The sequence below is a fragment of the Silurus meridionalis genome, chromosome 24 (genome assembly GCF_014805685.1).
Source record: "Silurus meridionalis isolate SWU-2019-XX chromosome 24, ASM1480568v1, whole genome shotgun sequence".
Lineage (NCBI taxonomy): Eukaryota > Metazoa > Chordata > Actinopteri > Siluriformes > Siluridae > Silurus > Silurus meridionalis.
In genome coordinates, this window is record NC_060907.1 from 7730504 (window position 1) to 7755499 (window position 24996).

Sequence of the window (24996 nt, forward strand, 5' to 3'; positions counted from 1 at the left end):
ACTGGAAAACGTCCTTCCACCCATTCTGCATCTATCAATCCATCCCCCGACTAAGCTATTCTTCCTTTCTTCCATCCACCTATCCATCCATCAATTATGAACTCTGCCACTAAGACCCATTCATCCATCCATCCATCCATCCATCCATCCATCCATTATGAACCCTGCTACTATGCCTCTGGAAACATTGCTTCCATCCTTTCTTTCTTAAATCCATGCATAAATCCAGTCCTCCATCATGAACCCTGCCACTAAGCCCCTGGAAATTATTTCTTAAAAAATTACATTTTCAATTAATTTTTTTATCCATCTTAAACATTTTTTTTGCCCATCCATGCATCCATTCCTCCATCATGAACTTTGCCACCAAGACCCTGGAAACCTTCCCTCTATCCTTCCTTTTTATCTCTGTCCATCCATCCATCCATCCAAACCCTGCCACTATGACTCTGAAAACAGGGGGGGAATCCAGATGTAATGTTAGTAGTATCAGCATTTGGGAGTTCCTCAGCCTCCGCAACCGTCATGCCATGTCCAAAGTTACTGACATTACCTTTATTTGATTCGTTTACAAAAGCTCAGGGTAGGAGTTTTTTCTGTTGTCGGTTATTTTTATCATGGCGTAAGTATCAGTTTCTGTTCTTTCTGTTAACAGATGATCAAAACAACCCGGGGTTCAAATCGCACGTTTGCTAGTTGAGAAGGCAGTTGTTTAGGTGCCCTCCCACGCATCGGCTTAATTTTTCCACACCACCTGCTAAGTCTTCGCTCCTTCTTCAGAGCGCACAAACAGTAACATACAAATGGCTCTTTGTTCGAAGCGGCCATGTTGTTCTGCTGGCGTATTATGTGCCCGTGCATCAAAGTAACAAGTTCGCTGTGAATGCGTTTCATTGTTTCGAGCCGAGCTTTTCTGTTCATTTCAGGTTGGCTTCGTAACAATAGCAAGTTTTATGCTCTTACCCCCAACACACTCACACACACTCAGGCAGCTCTCACTTTTCAAACCCCTGCCTTTGGGTATCTTGTGCTCAACAGCATGTTACAGACCCATGGGTAAGCGTCACGCTGAACAACGAGTTTTCCAGATCCCCCCCCACGCTTCATCTTTAAGGTTGATAAGATGAAAGTTCCATAAGCTACACAGCGTAAAAAAAAAAAAAAAGGAGGCTGGAAATGCGTTTCATCCCGAAGGGCTTCACAGAGAGAGCAGAGTGTGTCTCGGACTGCACTGATGGGGGGGGGGGCGACATGCAGCAGCCTAACCCAGGTATGAGCAGAAAGAAGCCTCGTCTCTCAGATCCTTTTTTATTGGATTACACTGCATGGAACTTGAAAATGTCTTTGGCATTTTAATAAAACCCGCCGGGTTTCGGTGGCTGCGTGTTGAACAGGTGGAAAAGCAGGTGAGAATCGCACTCATGAGAATTAGACAAGGTTTGCTCCTGCTTAGCTGTAACACACTTTATTGCCAAAAGTTTGCGGACACCTGGTCATAGGAACGGTATGCACCTTTTAAGCATTGCATTTCACATTTAGTCCCATTTGCTCTTATAAATTCCTCCACTCTTCTTGGAAGATGTTCCACTAGATTTTGTAGAGATTTGTCCTCATTCAGACACAAGGGTGTTAGTAAATTCAGGTACTGCTGTAGATGAGATAAGGAGGCTTTTGGTGCAGTCAACGTTCATCCCAAAGGTGTTCATTCGGGTTGGAGCTCTATAGCATGAGATCTTCCAACCCATGCAAAGCATATCTCCATGAAGTTTGCTTTGTGCACAGGAGCATTGTCATGCTGGAACAGGTTTGGGTCTCCTAGCACAAGTGAAGGAAAACGTAATGCTACTGCATCCAAAGACTCCCTGTACAATTGTGTGATGTCAAGTTTGGGAAAGAACCACATAGCCCTGGGAAAATCAGGCGTCCCAATACTTTTGTTTAATAAAAAAAATTTTAAAAAAGACGTTGTATAAATGAAATGCTTTATTGTGTAAAGGAGGACAAATTGGGGATTTACCCAGCCTTCAGACAACGTATCATTGGTGTGTTAAATATAAAAGTAAACCATTACTGTGACTAATTTAGTGAAAAGCGCAGGGGGAGGATGAAAGTGCAAGCGAGAGGAAAAAAAAAAAGTCGATGTGGCCTAATGGCTTGATTGCGCCTAATTGAGCGGCGTAATCAAAATCGGTTTGGGTGGCGTTCGAGCCGTCGGCGTTCAGAGTGCATAATGGGTGCACCGAGAGTTCGAGGCTCGGGATTGGCTCAGTGAGCTGCACCAATCAGATTATGCTTGCTTTCAATCACGTTTCCTGCGAAGCATAACGAGCATGGAGAAGCATAACGGACGGAAACGGAGCATCGTTTCGCTTTCTCTTTACATTGATTAGTGCTTTTGCGTTTCAGTTCATCCCTTGAATCATCTCCAAGTAAACTTTATACAATCTGTTATACGAGTGAAAATGAAGGATTAATTACGCTACAGAAATCACAATGACAGTGTTTATGTGGCTCATAAGAACTGAGCTTGATTCCTCTGCTCATTATAGCTTTTCATTGGTTGATTTACAGGATACAGGTGCACAAATCGGCGTTTAATCAAAAACAGGAAGGCCGAAGAGCTCGGGTCGGAAGTCCTCCATGCTGTCGAGCACCAGCGTAGCCCCCTGTTTTAGAGCACAGTCCAAGTTCTGATCGGGAATCATGACCACCTGCATGCCAGCCACCAAGCCTGCTTTCACTCCATTGGGGGCGTCTTCAAAAACCAGACACTGCAGAGAAAAAAAACTTTTCAGCATTCACACAAAAACACCTTAAACACAAGAAAATGAGTCCAGTTATATTCATTTCAGACCAAAAACATGTTAATTAGTACAAAAGAATTCTGCTTTTCCATCACATCATATCAGATTTCAGTTTGGGGTTACGGTTATCAATGAACGTTCATGAATTACTTCTGCTGTTGATCCCATTTTTTGGCGGACCGCAAGTTTGTCGAGTCTCCGCCTCGCACTTTGAGCGCTTTTGTTAAATTATTATTAAACTTGAAGCATATACAACAATGCCAGGGGTATCAAAAAGAAACTAGAGTTAGCACAGTGTCACAAATGTTAATAATAATAAACCGTGTTGATAAAAAAATAATTTTTTTAAAGCAATTTTCTGTTTTTCACAATTACTATTAAGCCAAACATACGATCCAGTTTACCAAAAGGTTTGGAAATAACTTAAACTTAAACCCCCAACCGGTCTGTGGGTTAATAGGTACCGGGCCGCACAGAAAGAATACATAACTTACATTATTTCTGTTTTATTTATTATCTGATTCTGAACGATGTTTTATTTTGGAAAATGACCGGATTCTCTCTGCCACATCTGTCTATGGCTCACTCTTGATGCATGTCATGATGCCTCGGTCACATGTCTTACCTCCATCCTCTACCTTCTTAAAGGGGCTCCTCCGGCCGCTAACACGTAATACATTACCACTAAATTGAAACCCCAAGCTAGCAAAATGAACAAACAACAACACAGTGGATTCATGTTTATTATTATATTCAGAAAATACCCAGTTTTTTATGTCGGTCGTATCATTTTATTTTGTTGTATTTATCTGCCACACCTTAAAGGCCAGAAAATATTGTCTGACATTAAACTGGTCTGTGGTGAAAAAAAGGATGGGAACCGCTAATGTACATTATATTGTGTACCCTAATTTCCAGACTATTAAGTGCACCCAAATATAAGCCGCACCCTCTGAATTTTACAAGGATTTTTATTTTGGACATAAATAAGCCGCACCTGTCTATAAGCCGTCTACATTGTCTGTTATACAGCTTGTATCTAAACAGTAGCCTACCAAGAAAGTCATTGTTCACTGTCTTCCTCCTTCCTTTCACAACAAGTTTTTCTTTTGGCATCATCGTGGGTTTAAAAATCACCATCGGTGAATCTTTTCTCCCAATGCCGTGCAGCTCAGAACACAGGTGAAGTGCGTTTTTTTCATGCCCGGTTGTTTTCAGCGTGACGAATGACTCGCATTTCCTGTAGACAGTCCGAGTGAGCGGCAGGTCAAACGTCAGAGGAACCTCATCCATATTTATGATGTGGTGCGGCCCGATTCAGTGGGAGTGCATCTGATTTAATATAAAGAATTTCATTGGTAGATATCTTTATATCTTTATTTATCTGCCTTCTTTTTCTTACTATATTTTTCTTAAATTTTGTTATTATATTTATATTTTTATTCCCCTTTTTACCCTATTTTATTCCCTCATGCCGGACCATCGTTAAAAGCATTTCACTGCATGTCGTACCCTGTATGTATGTGTATGTGACAAATAAAATTTGATTTGATTTGATTTGGTTCACCTGAACCTGTTCTGCCATTTCGTTGGTCTAATGTCATGGGGCTCAGTTTTCTGGCTTGAAGATTGTGAAACCGGGAAAAATCCAGGAAAAATCCATAAATTAGCCGCTTCTTTGTTTAACCCGCGGGGTTCAAAGCGTGGGAAAAAAGTAGCGGCTTATAGTCCGGAAAATACGGTATATTACAGTAAATAATTTTTATTGTCAAAAATTGTGTTTTTTTGTTGGGTTTTTTTTCTTACTATAAGTAAAAAACAAACTGAACAGTGGGCTTTCTCTAAACTTTTTTTAAATTATTTAATAAATAAACAAAAACAAATAAATAAATAAACTGTAACCTGTTTCATAAGAGGATGCTTGAATGCCTTAAAAAATTATTTAAAGGATAAAAAGGCTCAATAAAGTCTGAGCATCTTTAAAATTTTGCTTGTTTCTCTTGCAGAAAGCATTAAAAAGGCTTTGTGTGTGTGTGTGTGTGTGTGTGTGTGTGTGAATACACTTAGAGGCGAAACTAAACACACGCCTACTTTCTGACCTTCTTGTTCTTGTGCTGGCCTTGTGGTTTTTATATGAAAACCCGAGTACAAGACATCATGCTGAGCGTTACCTCCGTGACCCAGATCCAGCTGCCCCTTGGTGGCAGTTCAGTACTGGTTATAAGGTGCATCTTTAACAACTCAGTTGCAGCTCAGCTTCGTGACAAGAAGCCCTGCTGCGAAACTTCACACACACTGAAGGTGTGAGCTAACTAAAAACTAAAACATGAAACTCGCTTTCTCTTTCTAAGAAGTCTTTAATAAGGTATTATGCTGCCTTTGTAACTCACAAGTTGGTTTGTAGAGCGGACTCGGAAGTGCACTCAGGAAAAATTAAAAAAAAAAGAAAAAGGTAAAATAAACGAACCCACTGGACTTTAATATGAATGGACCTAATTGCCTTTGTGCGATCAAAGACACCGGAGAAGAAGCGTCCCATACAAAGGCCGGAGGAAACGCGACGCACTTCAGAAAAGGAAGCTTAGCTAACTCTATTGTGTCGAGGGCCTCAATTAAAACTCCTAATTACACAAAGGAGCCCTACACATGACCTATAATCACTAATTCTCACATTGTGAGAGCGGGAGGAGGGAGAGAAGCGAAACACAAAAGAATGTCGGGCTTTGGCGGAGTTTGACGTTTGAAGTGGAGAAGCATCGCTCTCTCCGTCTTAGGGATGGGAAAGGACGACAGGAAAGAGATGGTAATTAGTCACGGCTTCTGTATGAATCGGCTGCAGAATGCGTGTCAATCACGCTGGCAGATGAGGAGCGAAGAGACAGGGACGTTCACCCAAACACCACTAATTATGACGGTGAGAGCCGCCTCGGAAAAAAAGACGCTAAGTCAGAACTCTAGAGAAAATCGAGGCACTTCTTCAAAACTTAAACAAATCCAGACCACCTCAGTGACGGATACTGGTTTTTGACCAGTAGACTGGTTTTGAAAAACTAGACCTTTTATTTGACGTAGAATTGCTACGTCAAAGCTCCAGAGTCCCTCACTCTGTCTTGGACTCAGGGACTGGTCTGCATGTTCTACGACGTCAGCAGGTGTTTGAATAAACTGGTGTCCCATCTAGGATTATATCCTGCCTTGTACCATAACCCTTACCTGAGTGAAACACCCAAATCCTCTAAAAAGATGTATTCATGGGAGCTATTTTTCTGACTCCTTCAGTGTACCATCACCATCATTCCCCGAGTTTAAATGGACAGCTTCCAACCAGTCTCGTCTCACACACACACATAAATTAAAGAATGCGGAATTATTCAGCAAGTTGCTGAGTAGAGAGTGTGGGTAGACGTGGAGTAAAAGTGGCCATTTTATGCTATCTATTGTGGGATGGAAAATGCCGTTGGAAAAACGTATGCGTGCGTACTCTGTGAAAGTGCAGGGCTGTTGAGATCGGTTTCAGAGCTAACAGCCATTTAAAAGGCAAATTATGTAGAAAAAAAATCACTTTTTTGATAGAATATGAGATATAAATAGATAGTCCCCAAGTTATGATGGTTAGACTTTTCTATTTCTTATGATAATGACAAAAAAAAAAACAGTATAAAAAATGTGCTAAAAGAAAATCAATTTAAATATATTTATTAATAAATAAAATAATATAATGAATACATTGCAAATAATAAATATAATATAGCGCACTCCGTGCAGCATGCAGTGTAATCTCACGTGTAAAATCTAACATCTTGTGGCGTCAGTGATTCGCCTCTAGAGGCCGCTCTCGTAATGACAGCAGAACAGGAGCCGGAAAAACTATTGGATTTTATATTATATGGATATTTTTTAGTGATAGCTGAGAGTTCCAGCAATCAACTATCTGTGGCTCAAATACTATTCATAACTAAGGGAAATTTTTGTTTGAAAACCAACCTTTATTATCAAATACAGATATGATATGAGTAAAACATATATTTAAAATGACTTTTAAAAAATGTCTGCCATTGTTCAGAAGGCTGTTCCAAATGGCCCATAATTTGGGGACCCCTGATTTAAAGCCCGATGTTTAACACTCCCATCCTTGCTGAACAGACTCCATCCACCCACATTAGCCCTTAACGCTTACCATGAACTGCTTGCAGCCGTGTATGATGAAACAGACACGACCTGACACATCAGAGTCCATCTGTGCTCTGGCACTCTGGGAAAATGTCACATGCCAGATGACCAATGTATGTCCCTGTGACTTACGACTTCGGTCCACACGGCATGAGCAAAGCAGCTTTGGTGCCTAAAACGGTCCAAATGAGGACGACGCACTCGTACAGGAGAGCGCAATAGTGGGGAGAAAATATCACGAGTTCTGTCTGACAGAAGGAAAAATCTCATTAAAATTACCTATTTCTGTCAGTGCCAGTGGAGGAAGGCAAGCCTAGAAAACATGGCACAAACTCTCAGATGGAGTACGGCATCATGTACCCTTGGGGAACGGATTTAAACATGCACGCTTTAGGAAGGCAATGGGACTCTGATAAGACCAATGAGGACATTCTCTATATCTCCTAATATCTGCTAATTATTTCTTAAACTGAGAGATATTTGCTATAAATATGTTTAAAAACGCTGTAAATGACAAACAAAGTCAACCACAAAAAAGCCAGGCTTGCTAAAAACACTTATGCAAGACTCTTACTCTTTTGAAGACCACCCAGGAACCAAAATCTCAAAAAAAAAGGCAATGCTTTTAGCAGCATTAGCAGCTAAACCCTCGCCTACACACATTCCTCGTCACATTAGGACGCACAAATTTTGAATAGGTTAAATTCTGTCTACATAAACCCTGTGAACTCCGATATATGTGTGTGTTTGAACGAATATCTGTAAAGAAGGTTGTAAAACCTATTCTCAAGATGACAACAGATTGCACAGGCTGCATTTTTGAAACCATCACTACGCCTGGGGACAGCCCTGAGAGGATGGTGTGGAATGGATTATTATCTGTGCTAAAGGAACGACAGCACCGAGAGACAGGAGAAAAATAATAAATCCCTTTGTTTAGGCTTCAAGATGTGAACTGATAGACATTGCATTTAAAAAAAAAGTATGCTTATATTTGGCACATCACAATTTCAGTTCCATTATTTATTGCACAGCTCAAGTAAATCAGAGGGAATCAGGTGGACTCTGGCCAATGGGAAACTGCCTATTCGCTCTGAGGATGAGTGGGAAGGCAGGCTGATAATCAGAGGCAAGGAGGTCGATTTTCCCCTGGTACCATGCCCAGACCAAGATACAGTTTTACAGTTGGGTTGAATGAGGCCGCAAAGTCTTGTTAGTGCCAGCTTGGCTAGAACTTCATGGAGGGGCAAAGATACCATTTATCAAGTAGTATTGCAAATTAGTTAGACAAAGGCTTGTATAATGGTGAATTATAGATAAGGATGTAAGTATTTCTATTAGACACATATTTCGAGGTTGAGCAGCTCACCGAATAATGGCAATAATCTACATCTAACCTACATGAAAATAATCTACATCTCCTGTAAGAGGACCAGAGAAAACCAAGGAAAGGAAGACCAAGTGAGACCAAGTAGGAACTAAGAAAGAATGTCAAAGCAAAGCAATCAGATGATATTCCTGACTTGCACTTGATACACATCAAGCCAGGGCCAAGAGCACCGAGGCCAAAGGAGACACAGAAAGAATGGTCGTATAAAAAAACAAGAAAAAGAATGAAACAGAAACCCAAGAAAATGCAGGGCACAAAGGAAACAACAAGGAAAAGCTAGAAAAGGAATGCGTAAGACAACAAAGCAATGAAAAAGGCCAATGGAACTGCAAAATACTGTAGGAGGACTAAAGAAAACCAAGGAAAGGAAGGCAAAGGAAGACCAAGAAGAGGAAAGAATACCAAAGAAAAGAAGACAAAAGAACTATTGGCTGCTGTCATTACGAGAGCGGCCTCTAGAGGCAAATCACTGCCGCCAAATGCTGCTTGCTATTACACGCAAGACTACATGTTGCACGGAAAGCGCTATATTATATATCATTTATTAACATATTAATATGTACATGAATATATATATTTATTTCATTTAGCTCATTTTATGATTCTGTACTGTTTTTTGTTTTGGTTGTAATAATGTTAAGAACTATTTTACATGGAGTGAATAATAGAGCGTTTTCACATTCAGCTCCTAAACTTTGGAATAGTCTTCCTGACTCAGACAGGCTCTCCCAGTTTAAGTGCAGATTAAAGACGTATCTTTTTAGTAAGGCCGACAGATAACACACATCTACCCATCCCGAGGCATCCTGAGGTTGCGCCAGCTCTAGTCATGTCCCACCTTATGAAGATTGTGGACCTTTAAAGAAGCGGATGCCGATCCTGCAAACATTCCGATCCATCTAGAGACGTACCAGCGCCATTTGGATTCCACTTCATGTGGAGTTTGAACATTGGCCCTCTGAGTGTTTAAAGGCTCTGGCATGGAGAATCTGGTGTTGGATCTCTGATGATCTCAAATATTGAGCTATTTTATGAGTTGCTCAGTAGCTCCTGGTTTCTTACCCTCAAATGACTGTTTAAGACTGTAGGAAGGACATTTTATTTTACATTAAATTATGCTCATAAATTATGCTCATGTTAGTTCTCACTCTCCAGTGTTCTGTATTGTTTAAAGACTATAATCACACTCTTGATGTCGCCCAAATGAGGATGGTTTCCCTTTTGAGTCTGGTTCCTTTCAAGGTTTCTTCCTCATAACATCTAAGGGAGTTTTTCCTTGCCACAGTCACCATGGCTGCTCATCAGGGATAAACACACATCATTAGCCTTAACTGTTAAATTCTGTAAAGCTGCTTTGAGACAATGTCCATTGTGAAAAGTGCTATAGAAACAAACTTGATGACTGTTTTCAACTTTGGTTGATTAATCGGTTATTGGCAAGTACGATCCAACCTTGGTATCCGTTTCGGTAAAATCCACTATCGGTCGTCCTCTAGTTAAGTGGATCAGTACTCTAGATTTGGATGGAGCAGTAGTGAGCAACTAAAATGCACACCCATACCAAAAAGAAAATACACATACAGAGCATTATATATACACCAAAAGGCATACACCATTGAGAGACCTCTTGTCTAAACATAGCTTCACTCCTAAAGTCTCTCACATGTCTGAAAACACTGGTCAGCACATGTGGACAGCACATCTATAAGCTTTATTGATGAAGGCATCAATACACTTGTGGCCTTTGCAGCTCCATGATGAGGAAAACGGCCCGTGTAAATCGTTTTGTAAAGACGTTTTATGCTGATATTAACGGGTAATAATAATAATAATAATTAAAAAAAAACTTGCTGAAAGAATAAAAAAAAAAAAAAAAAACGGCACTGGCATGCTGTATGTGTCAATTAATCTTTCATTTTATATCTCATTTCCCAGAACTCGGCTGGCCTTTCCCCTAGATGAGTTTAGGAGTTTGATCAATACTGCAAAGCTTCTCGGTAAACACATACACACAAACATATTTGAGTTGTGCTGCCCACACATTTTTCAAGAGGTTGTGAACTCTGTAAAGACTCCCTACTCAAGCTGCAGGTTTGACAAAGTACCCAACAGAGATTTGAGCAGTAAAGCCCAAATGAGGAAATCCCTCTACTGGGCTGCTGTACAAATAGAGGAGAAAACACACACACACACACACACACACACACACACACACACACACACACACACACATAAGCACATACACCTATGCAGCTTCTGACAAAATAGTCTCTGAAAGAAACCGACCATAAAAGAGCGCACGGCCTTGTGAACCGCACAATCGTGATTCTGACCTTACTTTAATAGCTTAACCGATTATACGAACTGCCCACTGAGGTTTCTGTGACAAACAGGTCTTTATATGCCATAAAGAAAATATACTGCAGCTACAGTTTGACAAGCCGACTGCTGTAATGTTTATAAGATTATATACAGAGAAACTTGTTTCCTCTCAAGCAGGTGGAACAAACAAATAGTTTGTTTTGTCAATTTCTTGATCATCATTATATTTGCTATAGTTATAAATTACAGTTGTCAAAAAAAAAAAAAAAGCTTTTGTGATATGATCTCAATGGCTCTACTAGAGAGAACTCTCCTACACCAGCAGGGGGCAGTTGTCTGGAAATGGAAATGGAAAAGTGCGAATATATATATATATATATATATATATATATATATATATATATATATATATATATATATATTCGCTATATATATATATATATATATATATATATATATATATATATATATATATATATATATATATATATATATATAGCGAGCAGCGCCAACAAGCTCCGCCTCCAATTCGACAATCCAGAATTGGACGGAAAAACAGCTGACACTGTCCGACCAGAGCCAAAGGTGCAGAACACACCAATAAAACTAAATCTGGGCGATGCTCAAAAGTCACCTGACATTTCCCAACCATCAACTTGGCGTGTCCTGGGCTTTAAGTTGTTATCCTTCGTCCCTAATCTAGCCTCATCTATTTTATTGGATAAATATGACGCTACATATGATGAGAGAATGAGAACATTTGGAGACAACATTTGGAAAGAGAATGTGAGTAACTTTTAAGAACTGTATTGTTAGTGAGCCTTCAATCAGCTGTTGTTTAGGCTACAGGTTGGCACAGCTACTAAAACCTGCTAACAGCTGCACTGATAGAAGAGGCCTGTGTTTGTTTAATTCAAGCAATTTTCTGTATCACTTCTTATTAATGAACTGTTATATTTTATGAGGTGAAGGAAAAAAAATTCAGCCAAACATATCGGCCCAAAAAAAAAAAATCGTCATCATATATCAGGCTGCTCGATATCTAAATATCAGTATCGGCATCGGCAGAGAAAAACCCGTATCGGTCGGCATCTAGTTACACAATCTTACACAGCCATGATATTATAATAACTGCCCTGTCAAACTTTATTCACTTATAATAGTATTTCTCATAACAACCCTCAATCCAACAACAGTCAAGTCATGTCAGTGTATTATTCTGACAACTATAGGTCGAACTCGAAGGAAGCCCTCCAACACATAAATCTGGTGCATACTTTTGTTTTTTTCCCCCAGAATATATTTAAAAAAGTAGATAAAACAAAGTGGATCCAAATTGCTTGTGGCAGGCCAGGAATGTAGGTTAAATTTCCCTCAGGGTCCCTAGGGTGCGCTGACTCACGGGCTGTTTATGCGGTTGTGGTGAAAGGAATCGGAGATTAAACCCCAAAGTAAACCAGAACCTCAATCAAGTCAAAAACACTGGGCCTGACGGACGGATCTGCTTGCGTCGGGATTCAGTCATGTTTGGCTTCACATTTTTGCCAAATCTACAAACGCAAAGTAGAACTGTGCCAATGTCTATAAAACCATGCCTTTAAAGACAGATTGCTGAAAAAAAAATGAAGTGTAAAATGGGTCTGATTACACATTGCATTCTGTGCAGTAAACTGTGGGCAAAGAAATGTATTTAATGCAATTTCTTTTTTTTTTTATTTAAACCAAGCAGACATTTAAATTGTTTAAGTTTTGCATTTCTTCCCCCTAACTGTACCGAAATTGAACCGACCGTTTATTTTGTGTACTGTTACACCCTTATCACATGCTCATCCCCATCATACATCATCAACCACCATACGAAACTAGCAGGTGCTTCTTCTGAGCCTTCTCATCTCATTCTTTTCTAACTTGCTGCATATGCTGTGTCCACCTCAGCCTAACACTATGAAAAGCACTATTGGGTTTGCTCCTATTGTTGGGTTCTTGAGCAAGGAGGGCCTCATTAACACAATCTTCTCAAAGGGTTATCAAGCCATAGCTGACCCTACGCTCTGCATACGAAATGCATAGGAAGGAATTTGCAACAAATTAAGTCTTCTTCATCTTCCTTTTCCCGCATTCAGAGACTGCAGTGATCGGTTAATGTCACTCGAATTGACCTGTGAGAAAGAAGATGGCATCCCACCCACACCTCTGGCTCTTGGGCACAGATGACCTTGTTGGGTTTTGCGATCTGGCACTTTGAGTCGCTGGTCCTTCTTATATACTTCATTCGGACGCAAAATCATTAACGGCGCATTTCCACTTGATTGAAACGCTTCACGTTACCAAACCGGCATGACGGAAAACGACAACGGAATACTTTTACCTGCTCCTAATCTTCACATTAATCCAAATGGATCCCACCCTGTGCTCCCCTTCAGGCCGTTTCGAGCCAGATGTTGACAAGTAAAAAAATAAATAAATAAATTACAATCCTGTCCTCCCTAGAAAAGAGGGGGTCTGTTCCCCAGCCTCCGGTTAGAATAGAGATGAACGAGCACATGTTAGTTCATTACTCACCTGTGGACTGCTGCTTCTGTACCATGGGACAGAACTACTTGGTATTCATTGTCGGTAACCCCATGTAACATCGTTGCATGAATCAAAAGGTGGCCAGATATCTCCGTTCACATTCTTGGCTCATACTCATGCGCGCGTTCGTAATGCAAACCGATCCGATAGGTCAGGAGCAAGATCAAATCCTGCTTTTTTTCCTCATCTGAAAGCTCATCATGCCCTAGAAGGATATTTGTATTAATGATCAAGAAGGCACTCTTTGAAGAACGAGTTCTCACTTGTATAGAAGTTGGGATTTAGCAACAAAAGTCTGGAAAAAGTAATTGTTATTAATATTAAACAGTTGGAGAAACATTTCGCAACTAATGAGGTTAATTAATAACAGGTCAGTATGATGATTGGATATAAACAGTGTTAGAAAGGGAAAGTCTCTCAGAAGTAAAGATGGGGAGAGCTTTACCAATGTATGTAAGACTGTCTACTAATTTGTAACAATTTCAGAATAATGTTCCTCAAAATAAAATAGCAAAATAAAATATCTCATCATTTACCGAACATAATATCAAAAGTTTTAAAGAATCTGAAGAAATCTCTGTGCAAGAGAGAGACAAGGGAGAAAATCAATCCTGGATGTCTTCGGACCCTCGGGCGGCACTGCATTTAGAACAGTTATGATTCCGTAATGGACATTAGCGGTCGACCAAATAATCGGGCCAATTTTGGGCATTTTTTCCCGGCATCTGCCACCAAACTGTGCGCGTACGTTCTGTGCTTGCAATAGCTCTCCAAAACCAGCAGGTGGCAGTAGTGTGTATTTGGCATCCAAACAGGGAAACCGGAAACGCCACAACTGAATATACAGTATAAAGCAAGCAATGTTTACACCTGCCGCAATCATTGCTAATGGATACGTGTAACTTTTCTCAGTCATGTCAGAATTTGGGAGACAAGCCCCCCCACACTGACAGTCAGTGTTTGGTGCCCGGGCTTTAAGTTCTTATCCTTCATACTTAATCTTAAATTTCATATTACTTTTGGAGAGAAAGTGTTTTTGGAACTGTTCTTAGCGATCCTTCAACCAGCTGTAGTTTAGGCTACAGGTAGCTCCGGGAACAAGTGCAGGCATTGGAGAGGCTTGTGGTGTTCAATAAATGTTGAATTCAAGCAATTTTCTGTATCACTTCTTATTAACTGTTAGATTTTATGAGATATATTGGCATCGGCCAGACGAAAACCTCCAGAAAATATTGTCAGTGGATACAGTTTGTCATCCACAAATGCAGGTTATTTCTCTATCATGCAAAGAAGAAGGCATGCGTGAACATGATCCAGAAATGGCCACAACACATCCACATTCTTTGAAGATGTGATGCTACACAGTGGTAAACTAGGGTCGGTTAAACTATAGTACAGACCAAAAGTTTGGACACACCTTCTCATTCAAAGAGTTTCTTTATTTTCATGACTATGAAAATTGAAGAGTCACACTGAAGGCATCAAGGGCTATTTGGCCAAGAAGGAGAGTGATGGGGTGCTGCGCCAGATGACCTGGCCTCCACAGTCCTCGGACCTGAACCCAATCAAAATGGTTTAGGGGTGAGCTGGACCGCAGAGTGAAGGCAAAAGGGCCAACAAGTGCCAAGCATCTCTCTGGGAACTCCTTCAAGACTGTTGGAAGACCATTTCAGGTGACTACCTCTTGAAGCTCATCAAGAGAATGCCAAGAGTGTGCAAAGCAGTAATCAAAGCAAAAGTTGGCTACTTTGAAGAACCTAGAATATGACATTTTTCAGTTGTTTCACACTTTTTTGTTATGTATATAATTCCATATATGTTAATTTATAGTTTTGATGCCTTCAGTGTGAATCTACAATTTTCATAGTCATGAAAATAAAGAAAACTCTTTGAATGAGAAGGTGTGTCCAAACTTTTGGTCTGTACTGTATATTCTTAGTTTAAAAATGATAAAAAAATTTTTTAGATATGGATTTATTAGATTTGCAAATCTGTTCTGTTTTTATTTACGTTTTACACACTGCACCAACATTTTTAATATGGTTGTACAGAACTTGGCGCACAGTTATGTAGGATATTATTTACAAAATTATGTAAAAAAAAAAAAAAAAAAAGGACTCTTGTTGAACTGTTCCTGCTTGCTTCACTACACAAAGGTGAGATATCAAATATTTATGAATCCCGATATGAAAAAACACTGCAGTACTTTCCAGCGTGAACCAAGGCGACCTGGAAATATAGAAGACGTGTACTTGAGAACCGTATTTGAGTTTTAATAGATGATAAAAATAGGCATGTGCGGCAATACGGTTTGTTAAATATTTTCAAACTGCAGCGTCAGGAAAACCCTGCTTTTTTTAACTGACGTCTTCTTTCTTTATCTCTTTTTATTTTTAAATACTTGCAATCCTTAATCTTCGCAGTAATTGCAGATAAACGTCGGGTCGTTCGCTTATTGATCGTTCGCTGATTTTGGACGTGGTATGAATCTGGAATCTGGGAAACAAACAAAGGAGAAATACAAGCGCTTTTTGTTGTAATGTTTCAAAGGCAAAAAAGATCAGAAAAAGAACAGAACACAAATAGACCCTGAAGCCTGAACCTCTTGTACACCATCTAATGGGGAGGGGTATATATACAGTACATACTGTACATTATCGCACAAAAGTGAGGACACCCCTAACCATTCACCAACCATTTTAGTAGATCTTCTCTAGAGACAATACTATAGAAATGAAACTTGAATATAGAGTAGTCAATGTGCAGCTTGTATAGCAGTGCAGATTTACTGTCCTCTGAAAATACCAACAGCTCTTATTGTCTAAATAACTGCCAACAAATTATTTTTTGTTCCTCAATCATGGCTGTTTAGTTTCAAGATCCTGAAGCAATTTTGAGGACTTTATCGACTCAATAGCGAATGCATCTCGACACATAGGGGTTGACCCCGAAGATTCGAAGCTTTGATAGCCTGATTCGACTACCAATCTCACTGACGAATCCTTGCAGAGGTGTTATGAAACAAGGATCATGCCATTTTGGTTACATGGGGGTGCTCAATGTCTGATTTCACATAGAAGTACGGTTTTCTCCACATAAGTTATCTCATAATAAGAGTATCATTCAACTGTAGGCAAGACTAGAAAATTCTGATTCGACTCTGTACATTCCCAGTCAGGGACACCATTACATATTACACATGTGAGGTTTAGTGTGTGTGAACTGGCCGTGGACACGAAACCGTATTTTAGATACGAGCCATATTTTTGGTTTCTTTCTTTTTTTTTCACAGCCCGGTACTGGGTCAAGACCTCATGGATTGCGACCTCTGCCATGGACTAGAGGTTATTTTCTAAAGAGATAAAAGTTTGCGGTAAATAGAACAATGTGTTTTAGTAAGAATGCACGTTTAAAAAAAAAAACGTTTGCTCCTGAACGGCTCAATAAACGTGTTAAATTAAGCACTTGGAAGCAATTAAAAAGTGGTCAATATATAGAGCTAGCTAATGTGATCTGTTCTTGGTTGCACTAATGTGGAGTTAATTGCATTTTTTTTGCTTTTTTGCAGGTGAAACAATAAACAACTCCAGGGATAACATACAATGAGTGATGGGCCGGAAATGCTTTCGGTCATTACCGAGCTTTTATTTCACTTGTGAAGTGCATGTCTGATGTTTGGTCTTGTTTGAAAGAAATTTCTTCCAATTTGATCCTCTGAGGAAAGGAATAATCTGAACTTTTTTTTTATGTCATGGTGGAGTGATTACTACAGTCAATTATTTTATAACATATGCACACACACAGACACACTAGAGTCACATAGAATACAGATTGACACGGCAGAGGTAGAGCTGCATCCTCCTGGAGATGAAATTTGTTTTGCACTGCAAAGGCGTGTTGTTGTTGTGAAAGGACCAAGTGTTAGAAGTCAGAATGCAGTTACTGTACATAAATTTATGATTTGCTGTCGGTCTGAACCAAAGAAATAAAAGTGAAATATCAGTACCATATTAAATTGCATAGTATCGGATTTTTACATTGCATCGTATTGCATTGAATCTAAGGGTTGTAATGGAGAAAGTGGCTAGCAGCTAACTATAGCGATATGGATTCTTTAGTGTTTTATGTCAGGCTTCAAGAATTTCTCTTAAAAGGAGAAAATTCTGACACTTTCACATATTGAGGAAGTGAATGAATGAAGGATGAAAGGAATGAAGACATTTAAAGTATGCTGAAATAAGTAGAACAGTTAGGTAGATTATATCATTAGAAAATTAAATATTAAATGTAAAGTGCACGCACACACTCAAACACACAGACACAGACACACACACACACACAAACACACACACACAAACACACTCTTATATGCACATCTGTATTATCCAAATGGGGTCTAACAAATGTAAACTATTTAATTTCATTTTTCCATTTATTTATTTTTATTTAATCAATTTAATTTGTGTCAATTTAATTGATTACTCAATTAAATCAATATAATAAAGTGTATTGCATTTATTTAATATATTCTGTTTTATTTTTTATAAAATATTCAAAAATATCATTATTTATATCATTAATAAAAAACGCCAAGTAGTTCTATGTTTTGCATTTCTCCCCCTAACCGTACTGAAATTGAATCGAACCGTGACTCAGAAACTGTGCTACGTACCAAACCGTGAGTTTAGTGTACCGTTACGGCCCCAGTTGAATCGCATTGTGTTGAATCGAATGGAAATCAGAACGCACTGCATCGTAAAAGGGGTGAATCGTATCACATCCCATCGGTAGCTGTTTCATATTTATCTTTAACACATAGTATCCTTGGATATGCGTCGAGATGTGAATCTGCCTAAGTTTCATATATATATATATATATATATATATATATATATATATATATATATATATATATATATATATATATATACACCTCCATCTACATTAAAGTTTTTCTATAAAAGTACACTCCACGTGTTTTATTTACTGAAGATGTGAGTGCTACTCGTATTTTCAAACGTCATCCCCAACATGCAACTTGTGTAGGTTTTTATTCACGCATAATTAATTAGACCTGTACCTGTGTTTCCGTAGATACCTTCCGTTAGAATACCATCCTGCAATTCTCCTCATTAATTCAAGCGTTATGATGTACCACACGGGAAACATTTTGGGGAGCATTTCATGCCAATGGGGCAAAAAACAGACAAACTAATTACATGCTGTAAAAGTGAAGAAATAAAAGATAACGAAAACTCTGTATGATGAAGATGATGATGATGCACATTTATAAAAGTGATGCATTGCATTTCATATTCAATACTAACAATGTCTGCTTTTAAAGAGTGAATCTAATTCACAAGAACACCTTTCTTCAATAAAGCACATGTGGCAGTTTTATGTGCATGTGGCTATATTAGAATACCCAGAATGCAATTCTCCTCAGTCAGCCTGACGTTTCTACACGTCATATGTCTATGTACCAGAAGTTTTGCAGTTACAAACAATTTTGTGGCAACTTGCATGTGACCCATAATAGAAGTCGACTACAACACACTTGAGTTAAGGGGTTTTATCATCTCCCATGATGCAATTCTCCTCATTGACACATTGGTTTTGATGTATGACATGGCTGCAGTAGTTTGATTAAACCCTGTAGTGTCAGTGATACTTAGATGCCTGCATTGCATCCTCACTACTTACACTTATTTTAAATAGTAAATCTACACCTGCATTAATGAAGCACATTTGAAGTCTTATTACAATCTAAAAGTGGACAACGGACACGTCTTCCTATAGAATGATTACACCTGGAGGTTCCTACTGAACTGCACAGACTGGACAAACTGAACTTGTTTTTTATTACACTTTTCCACCTGAATACATTTTTCCCGTTAATGACCTGCAGCCTATTAATTAGCATTTTACTGACTGAATAAAAGTCACTACAATGTTAATGTTGGCTGTTATTTATAGATCTTCTTTTGGTAGACCTCCAAACCACTTTCTTGCGCTTGATACATTCGGTTCAGCTGTTCATTGCAGATCCTGATGTTTTCTCCACAGCATATGTGTGTGTGGCCAAACACCAAGACGAGTTCCTAACCTGTTACACTGCAGCACTGTTCAATTCACAGTTCGGAGTCTCGGGTCAGCTGACAGGCGCCGATTCGTTTTTTTTTTTTACCTAACGTGTGTAACCTTTTAGATGGTAACGATTTCTAATCCCGACAGTGATGAAGAAATCCTATATATCAATATCCCAATAAATATATTACTATACTAAATGTTAATCGATCAGAGACGTCATTAAGAAGCGTATTCCGCTTTTTTCCCTGGTTCTAATGTGGACTTGTGTGGTCGTATGCTGAGGTTTCTAGGCTAGCTGGGTGAATTCCAATCAAATGCCTTAACTATCCACATTAGTCCTGTTAGATTGGATGGAGCTGCAGTGAAACAAAATCTGATCATCTGTATACACAGCTGTGAAGGAAGTTGTATTCCTCCTCGTAAGTTATCGATAGAAACCGATTTTCTAAATCATCAACATACTGGGTACAAGTTGTTATTTTTTCACAAGTTGTTCTCGTCAGGATCTGGAGGATTTCCCAGGATATTCCCCAACCCCCGTTTCCATCACAAGAAGATGGCTGCTGACCTAGAAGTGGGGGGTATTAACCAGAAAATTCCCCAGAACCTGACAGTTCTTTCTGCCAGCTTTTGCTGCTAGAAATGAACTTCTCAAGATAACGTATTGATGTTTGACTTTTTAACGATCTGCGTGAAACTCATCCGTCACTGTCTGTTTGTTAATCTGACAATGAACGATATTCTTACGTAGCATGGTTTTGTTTGTCAAGTCAAAGCGAAAGATCTGCCATTTGAAACTGTACGGATGTTTAAAGAGATGTACATCTGAATATTCAGCTTGTTGGCGAAAAAGAAAAACGAAAACCTGGAGAAAAAAAGGGAACTTATCTATTCTTAACTGCAGCTTGAGGAGATGCCAAGTGCTAAAGAAGACGTTTACAATTTCACCCCCACAGCGAGCTAATTGAGAGTGCTAATGGCAGGGGGATTGGAGTGAGGGAGGGAAAGATGGAGGAGGGTTTGTCCTCTTGCGTAGCCTCATCCGGTTTTCTAACCAGGCTTTGAAAACCAGCCTTAAAGGTTTCAATGGCGCAGGAGTCAGGATTCGGTGTGTTCATGCATGTCTGCCTTTTATCTCTTTTCCTTTGTCTCTTTTTTCTTTTTTTCCTCACGTTCGGCCTCCTTCTGTCATCGTCTGTCATCTTGTGACCAACTTTTTCCTTCACTCTCTCTTTCTCTCTGTAGATTTCACCTGAAATCCCAAACACCTCACCTAAGCCAAAATAAATAAATAAATTAACAGGAAAAAAAGAAAGAACAGAAAGAGAGAAACAAAAAAAACAAAGAGCTGGAGCTGCTCGGGTGCGGCGTGACGGCTCGTAAGCCGGGTGAACAATTGTTTTATGAGCAGCAAGAGAATAAGAGATCCAGGATCAATGGGTTCCGATGACTTCAGCCCTCTGGGAACTTCACTTGTGCGAGAAAAACCCCTGGTGAGACACTTAGCTCCACGCCTAACTACTTAAAAAAAGAAATAAAAAAACGATAGTTTTTTCAGTCTAAACGTCTAATTTTCTTTTCTCCCGTGCATCTCGCATGTTTTGTATTTTTTTTAGCTACATCTACTCTTATTCTTGTCTTTTTCGCACGTCGCGGCGACGTGCCGGAGAGGCGCTCGGCGTCATTCACTGTTCCTCCATGCGGGAGTCTATCGCTCCTTTTCTCTCTCTCTCTTGTTCTCTGCACCCCATTTATATCTCATTAGGAGAAACGCAGCACTATTTAACACCTGGCTGCCTGTCATCCTTCTGAGATCTTTAGAAAGCTTCAGTCATTTAACAAACATTTCAATCCTGAAGTGGAAGAAATCAGAGGCAGGTTTCTCCATTTCTAATCAAGATGCTCCAAAAAAAACCCAATCAGGTTTGGATAAAGTTTGGACGTTAATGGAGGGATAATGGAAAACTTATCTTAACTTATAACTTATCTCCCATCAACAATGTATCCATGGCAGGAAATTCCAGTTCCAAGTCCTCTCTCTGAGGTTTATCAAGAACATAATGTAAAATTCTTTTTTTTTTTTACTAGCTACACTATATAAATAAAGGTTTGTGGACACCTAATCATAAGCCTCATATGTGCTTTTTGAAAATCCTGTTCCACCCTATTGCTGCTATAATAGCCTCCACTCTTCTGGGAAGATGTTTCACTAGATTTTAGAGTGTGCTTGTAGGGTTTTGTGCTCATTCAGCTACAAGGCTGTTAGTAAAGTCAGGTGCTGATGTAGATGAAGTGAGGAGGCCTGGGGTGCAGTCAGCGTTCCACTTCATCACAATAGGGTTGAAGTCAGCTTGTTGTCCTGCTGGAACAGGTTTGGTCTCCTAGTTCAAGATCAAGGAAAAATTTATTCTACCGCATCCAAACACGTCCGTACAATTGTGTAGCTCTAACTTTGTCGTAACAGTTTGGAAAAGGAACACATACAGAAGGATGTGAGTTTAAATCCCAGCACCACAAAACAGCTGCTCCTGGGTCTTTGGCCAAGGCCTTTAACCCCCAACTGATCAGTTAGAAAAATAAGATAATTGCAAGTCCTATATATCCCATATATATATCCCATGTTTTGCCCCCGTCCTTCTGAGCCATATATATACTCACACAACAGTCTTTATCCTAAGTGGTGTAAAAAAACATCTTGATTTCGGTTAAAAAATTAAAAAATTAAAAAATATAAAAGGTGCAGATCAAGCAGTCAACTTCAAAAATGCTGTAGATTTTTTAAAAATCATTCTAAAACGCTGTACAGCTACACTGGCAGGTTTTCCAAAAATTGCCAATCAGACTTAAACATTTGAAAACGCCGCGTGGAAGCGGGGGCGTGGCCGAGCGCCGGTTTGTGAATGGAGGGCGGGGCCGGGAGCAGGTAGACACAGGAATGCCTCACCTGAAGCAAATAACGTCTAATGAGTGTTCTCTCTCTTTCAGTGATCGGAGGGGGCATTTAAGGAGGAGCGCGAGGATATGTGTGTGTGTGTGTGTGTGTGCGCACTTGTTTATTTACAATTTTTTTTACTATTACTGTTTATTTTACAACACTTGTTTATTTACTATTATTTTTTATGAATTGGTGTGACTGCAAGTAAAAGTTCTGTTTCTGTGAGTAAAAAAAAACAAACAGTTGTACAAAAGTGATCTTTAATAAAGTGATTCCACTGGATAACAGGCACACTACAACACCAAAACCACACTACAACACCAAAACCCACACTACAACACAAAAACCCACACTACAACACCAAAACCCCACTACAACACCAAAACCCACACTACAACAACAAAACCCACACTACAACACAAAACCCACACTACAACACAAAACCACACTACAACACAAAACCCACACAAAACCCACACAAAACCCACACTACAACACAAAACCCACACTACAACACCAAAACCACACAAAACCCACACAAAACCCCACTACAACACAAAACCCCACTACAACACCAAAACCCCACTACAACACCAAAACCCCACTACAACACCAAAACCCCACTACAACACCAAACCCACACTACAACACCAAACCCACACTACAACACCAAAACCCCACTACAACACCAAAACCCCACTACAACACCAAAACCCCACTACAACACCAAAACCACACTACAACACCAAAACCCCACTACAACACCAAAACCCCACTACAACACCAAAACCACACTACAACACCAAACCCACACTACAACACCAAACCCACACTACAACACCAAAACCACACTACAACACACAAACCCACACTACAACACAAAACCCACACTACAACACAAAACCCACACTACAACACAAAAACCCACACTACAACACAAAAACCACACTACAACACAAAAACCACACTACAACACAAAAACCACTATCCTATTGAGTGAGTGTGTTTTGTGAAAAGTTTAATGATGTTCCCCTATAATTCCATTTCCTGAATAGAATTATAAATAGATCTAAATAAATAGAAGTTGGTATAAGTGCAATAAATGCACTTTATTGTTACAGGACAGAACAATCAACACTTTACACAATTATTAATCAATGGATTACTCAATTAAATCAATATAATAAATATAAAAAGTGTATGGAATGAATTGAATTTTTTCAATTCTACTTGTATATATTTCTTTTTTTTCTAAATATTCTAAAAAATGTTTATATATTTATATTGTTATATAAATTAAAAAAATGTATATATTTATTTATACAATATTATTATTTATATAATTATTATTGATTATTTATATGTATTTATTAATGTGATATATATCCAAGCAGGCATTTTATTTAAAACTGTTTTAAAAATGTAAAATGTTGATGACAAATGTAAATGATAATAAACTGTTAATAAAAAAACGACAAGCAATTTTATATTCTGCATTTCTTCCCCTGACTGTACCGAAATTGTAACAAACCATGACAAAACTGTGAATTTGTGTACCGTTACAACTCGTGTGTGTGTGTGTGTGTGTGTGTGTGTGTGTGTGTGTGTATGAAATATCAGTTTTGAATAACTGAAGCTTCAATCTATTTATATAATTTTTTAACCCATTTTTCAGTGAGAAGGTAGAACTGAACAAAAACCAGGATGCCTCTCTTTCAAGTGGATTGTTCTTACGCACACACACGCACTTTTACAGAACGGGTTGAGGAGCGTTCGCCTACGCAAGAGGCTCACTAATGACAGAAAGAACAAAGTGGCCTGAAGAGGGTTCCTGTTTTTTTTTTTTTTAATCGGGTTCATTGCGACAGAGAGCGCTGGCACAAAAGCGCTGCTATTATCGGAGACGAAAAGAGCAATTTGCACAAACACCTGTTGACCGAGAACATTATAAACTTGCAGAACTGCACAGTGTGCTGCTGCTTCATCTCTCACTGTGGCGTCTTCATTACTGTCTGAGATTATTTCCCTTCGTCTCGAGTGCTGCGTGACGGTGCACTTCCTTGTTTATGTTTCGCCTCAGGTCATGTGCCCACCCCTGCCTCGTTGAAGGTAATTTCCCCACGTGTCCTTATTGCCCACACCTGTTTTGAATGGCCCTTAATTTGAATTTTATATATATATATATATATATATATATATATATATATATATATATATATATATATATATATATATACACACACACACACACACACACACACACACACACACACACACACACACACACACACACACACACACCCCATGTTTTGTCCCCGTCTTCCTGAGCCCCGTCCCACCATTACATTCACTGCACGTATGCTTTGGAAATGAGAAGGTTCTTTGAAAACGGAAACATTTCTACACATTTTTCTCTTATATTCTACACAGAACGTTTAAGGCTTCTGTTCAGAATTCAAACGGGATGTGGTTGTTGGCTGCCACAGATTTTTTCTTTTTTTTTCAGGAACTGTCCAGAGTGGTGTAAAAAACAAAAATGGTCAAATAAAAAAACAAACAAAAAAAAAAATCTGTTGCACAACAAGCAGTTAACTTAAAAAAATTTTTTTTTTATGAAAACCTGTAGCAAGAACACATTAGTAAATCAGGTTCCGATACCTCGAATGAACAAATTGTGAGAAAAGATTCCAAGCTGAAATGTTCCTCTGACC

At 39.1% G+C, this 24996-nt stretch overlaps 1 protein-coding gene and 1 long non-coding RNA gene across 5 annotated transcripts in view; one reads left to right on the plus strand and one right to left on the minus strand.

The window, feature by feature from the left end:
- Positions 1 to 898: 898 nt before the first annotated feature.
- On the plus strand, positions 899 to 2771 carry LOC124378327. 2 transcript variants are annotated; one of them, XR_006924204.1, is made up of 2 exons: positions 899 to 1270; positions 2572 to 2771. It is a non-coding gene; the product is annotated as an uncharacterized LOC124378327 (long non-coding RNA). The 2 variants fall into 2 exon arrangements; XR_006924205.1 differs by lacking the exon at positions 899 to 1270 and adding an exon at positions 1282 to 1406.
- LOC124378326 (pseudouridine 5'-phosphatase) overlaps positions 1966 to 24996 on the minus strand; it is a 32516-nt gene continuing 9485 nt past the window's right edge. Inside the window, exons 4-5 of one of the 3 annotated variants that reach the window (XM_046837921.1) lie at positions 15662 to 15756; positions 15327 to 15489 (exon numbers count right to left, since the gene is read on the minus strand). In XM_046837921.1, coding sequence (XP_046693877.1) covers positions 15342 to 15489; positions 15662 to 15756 — 243 coding nt within the window. In that variant the 3' untranslated portion in view covers positions 15327 to 15341. Of the gene's footprint in view, positions 2772 to 15326; positions 15757 to 24996 lie in introns of those variants that run through there. The other 2 variants (XM_046837922.1, XM_046837923.1) reach the window with 2 other exon arrangements.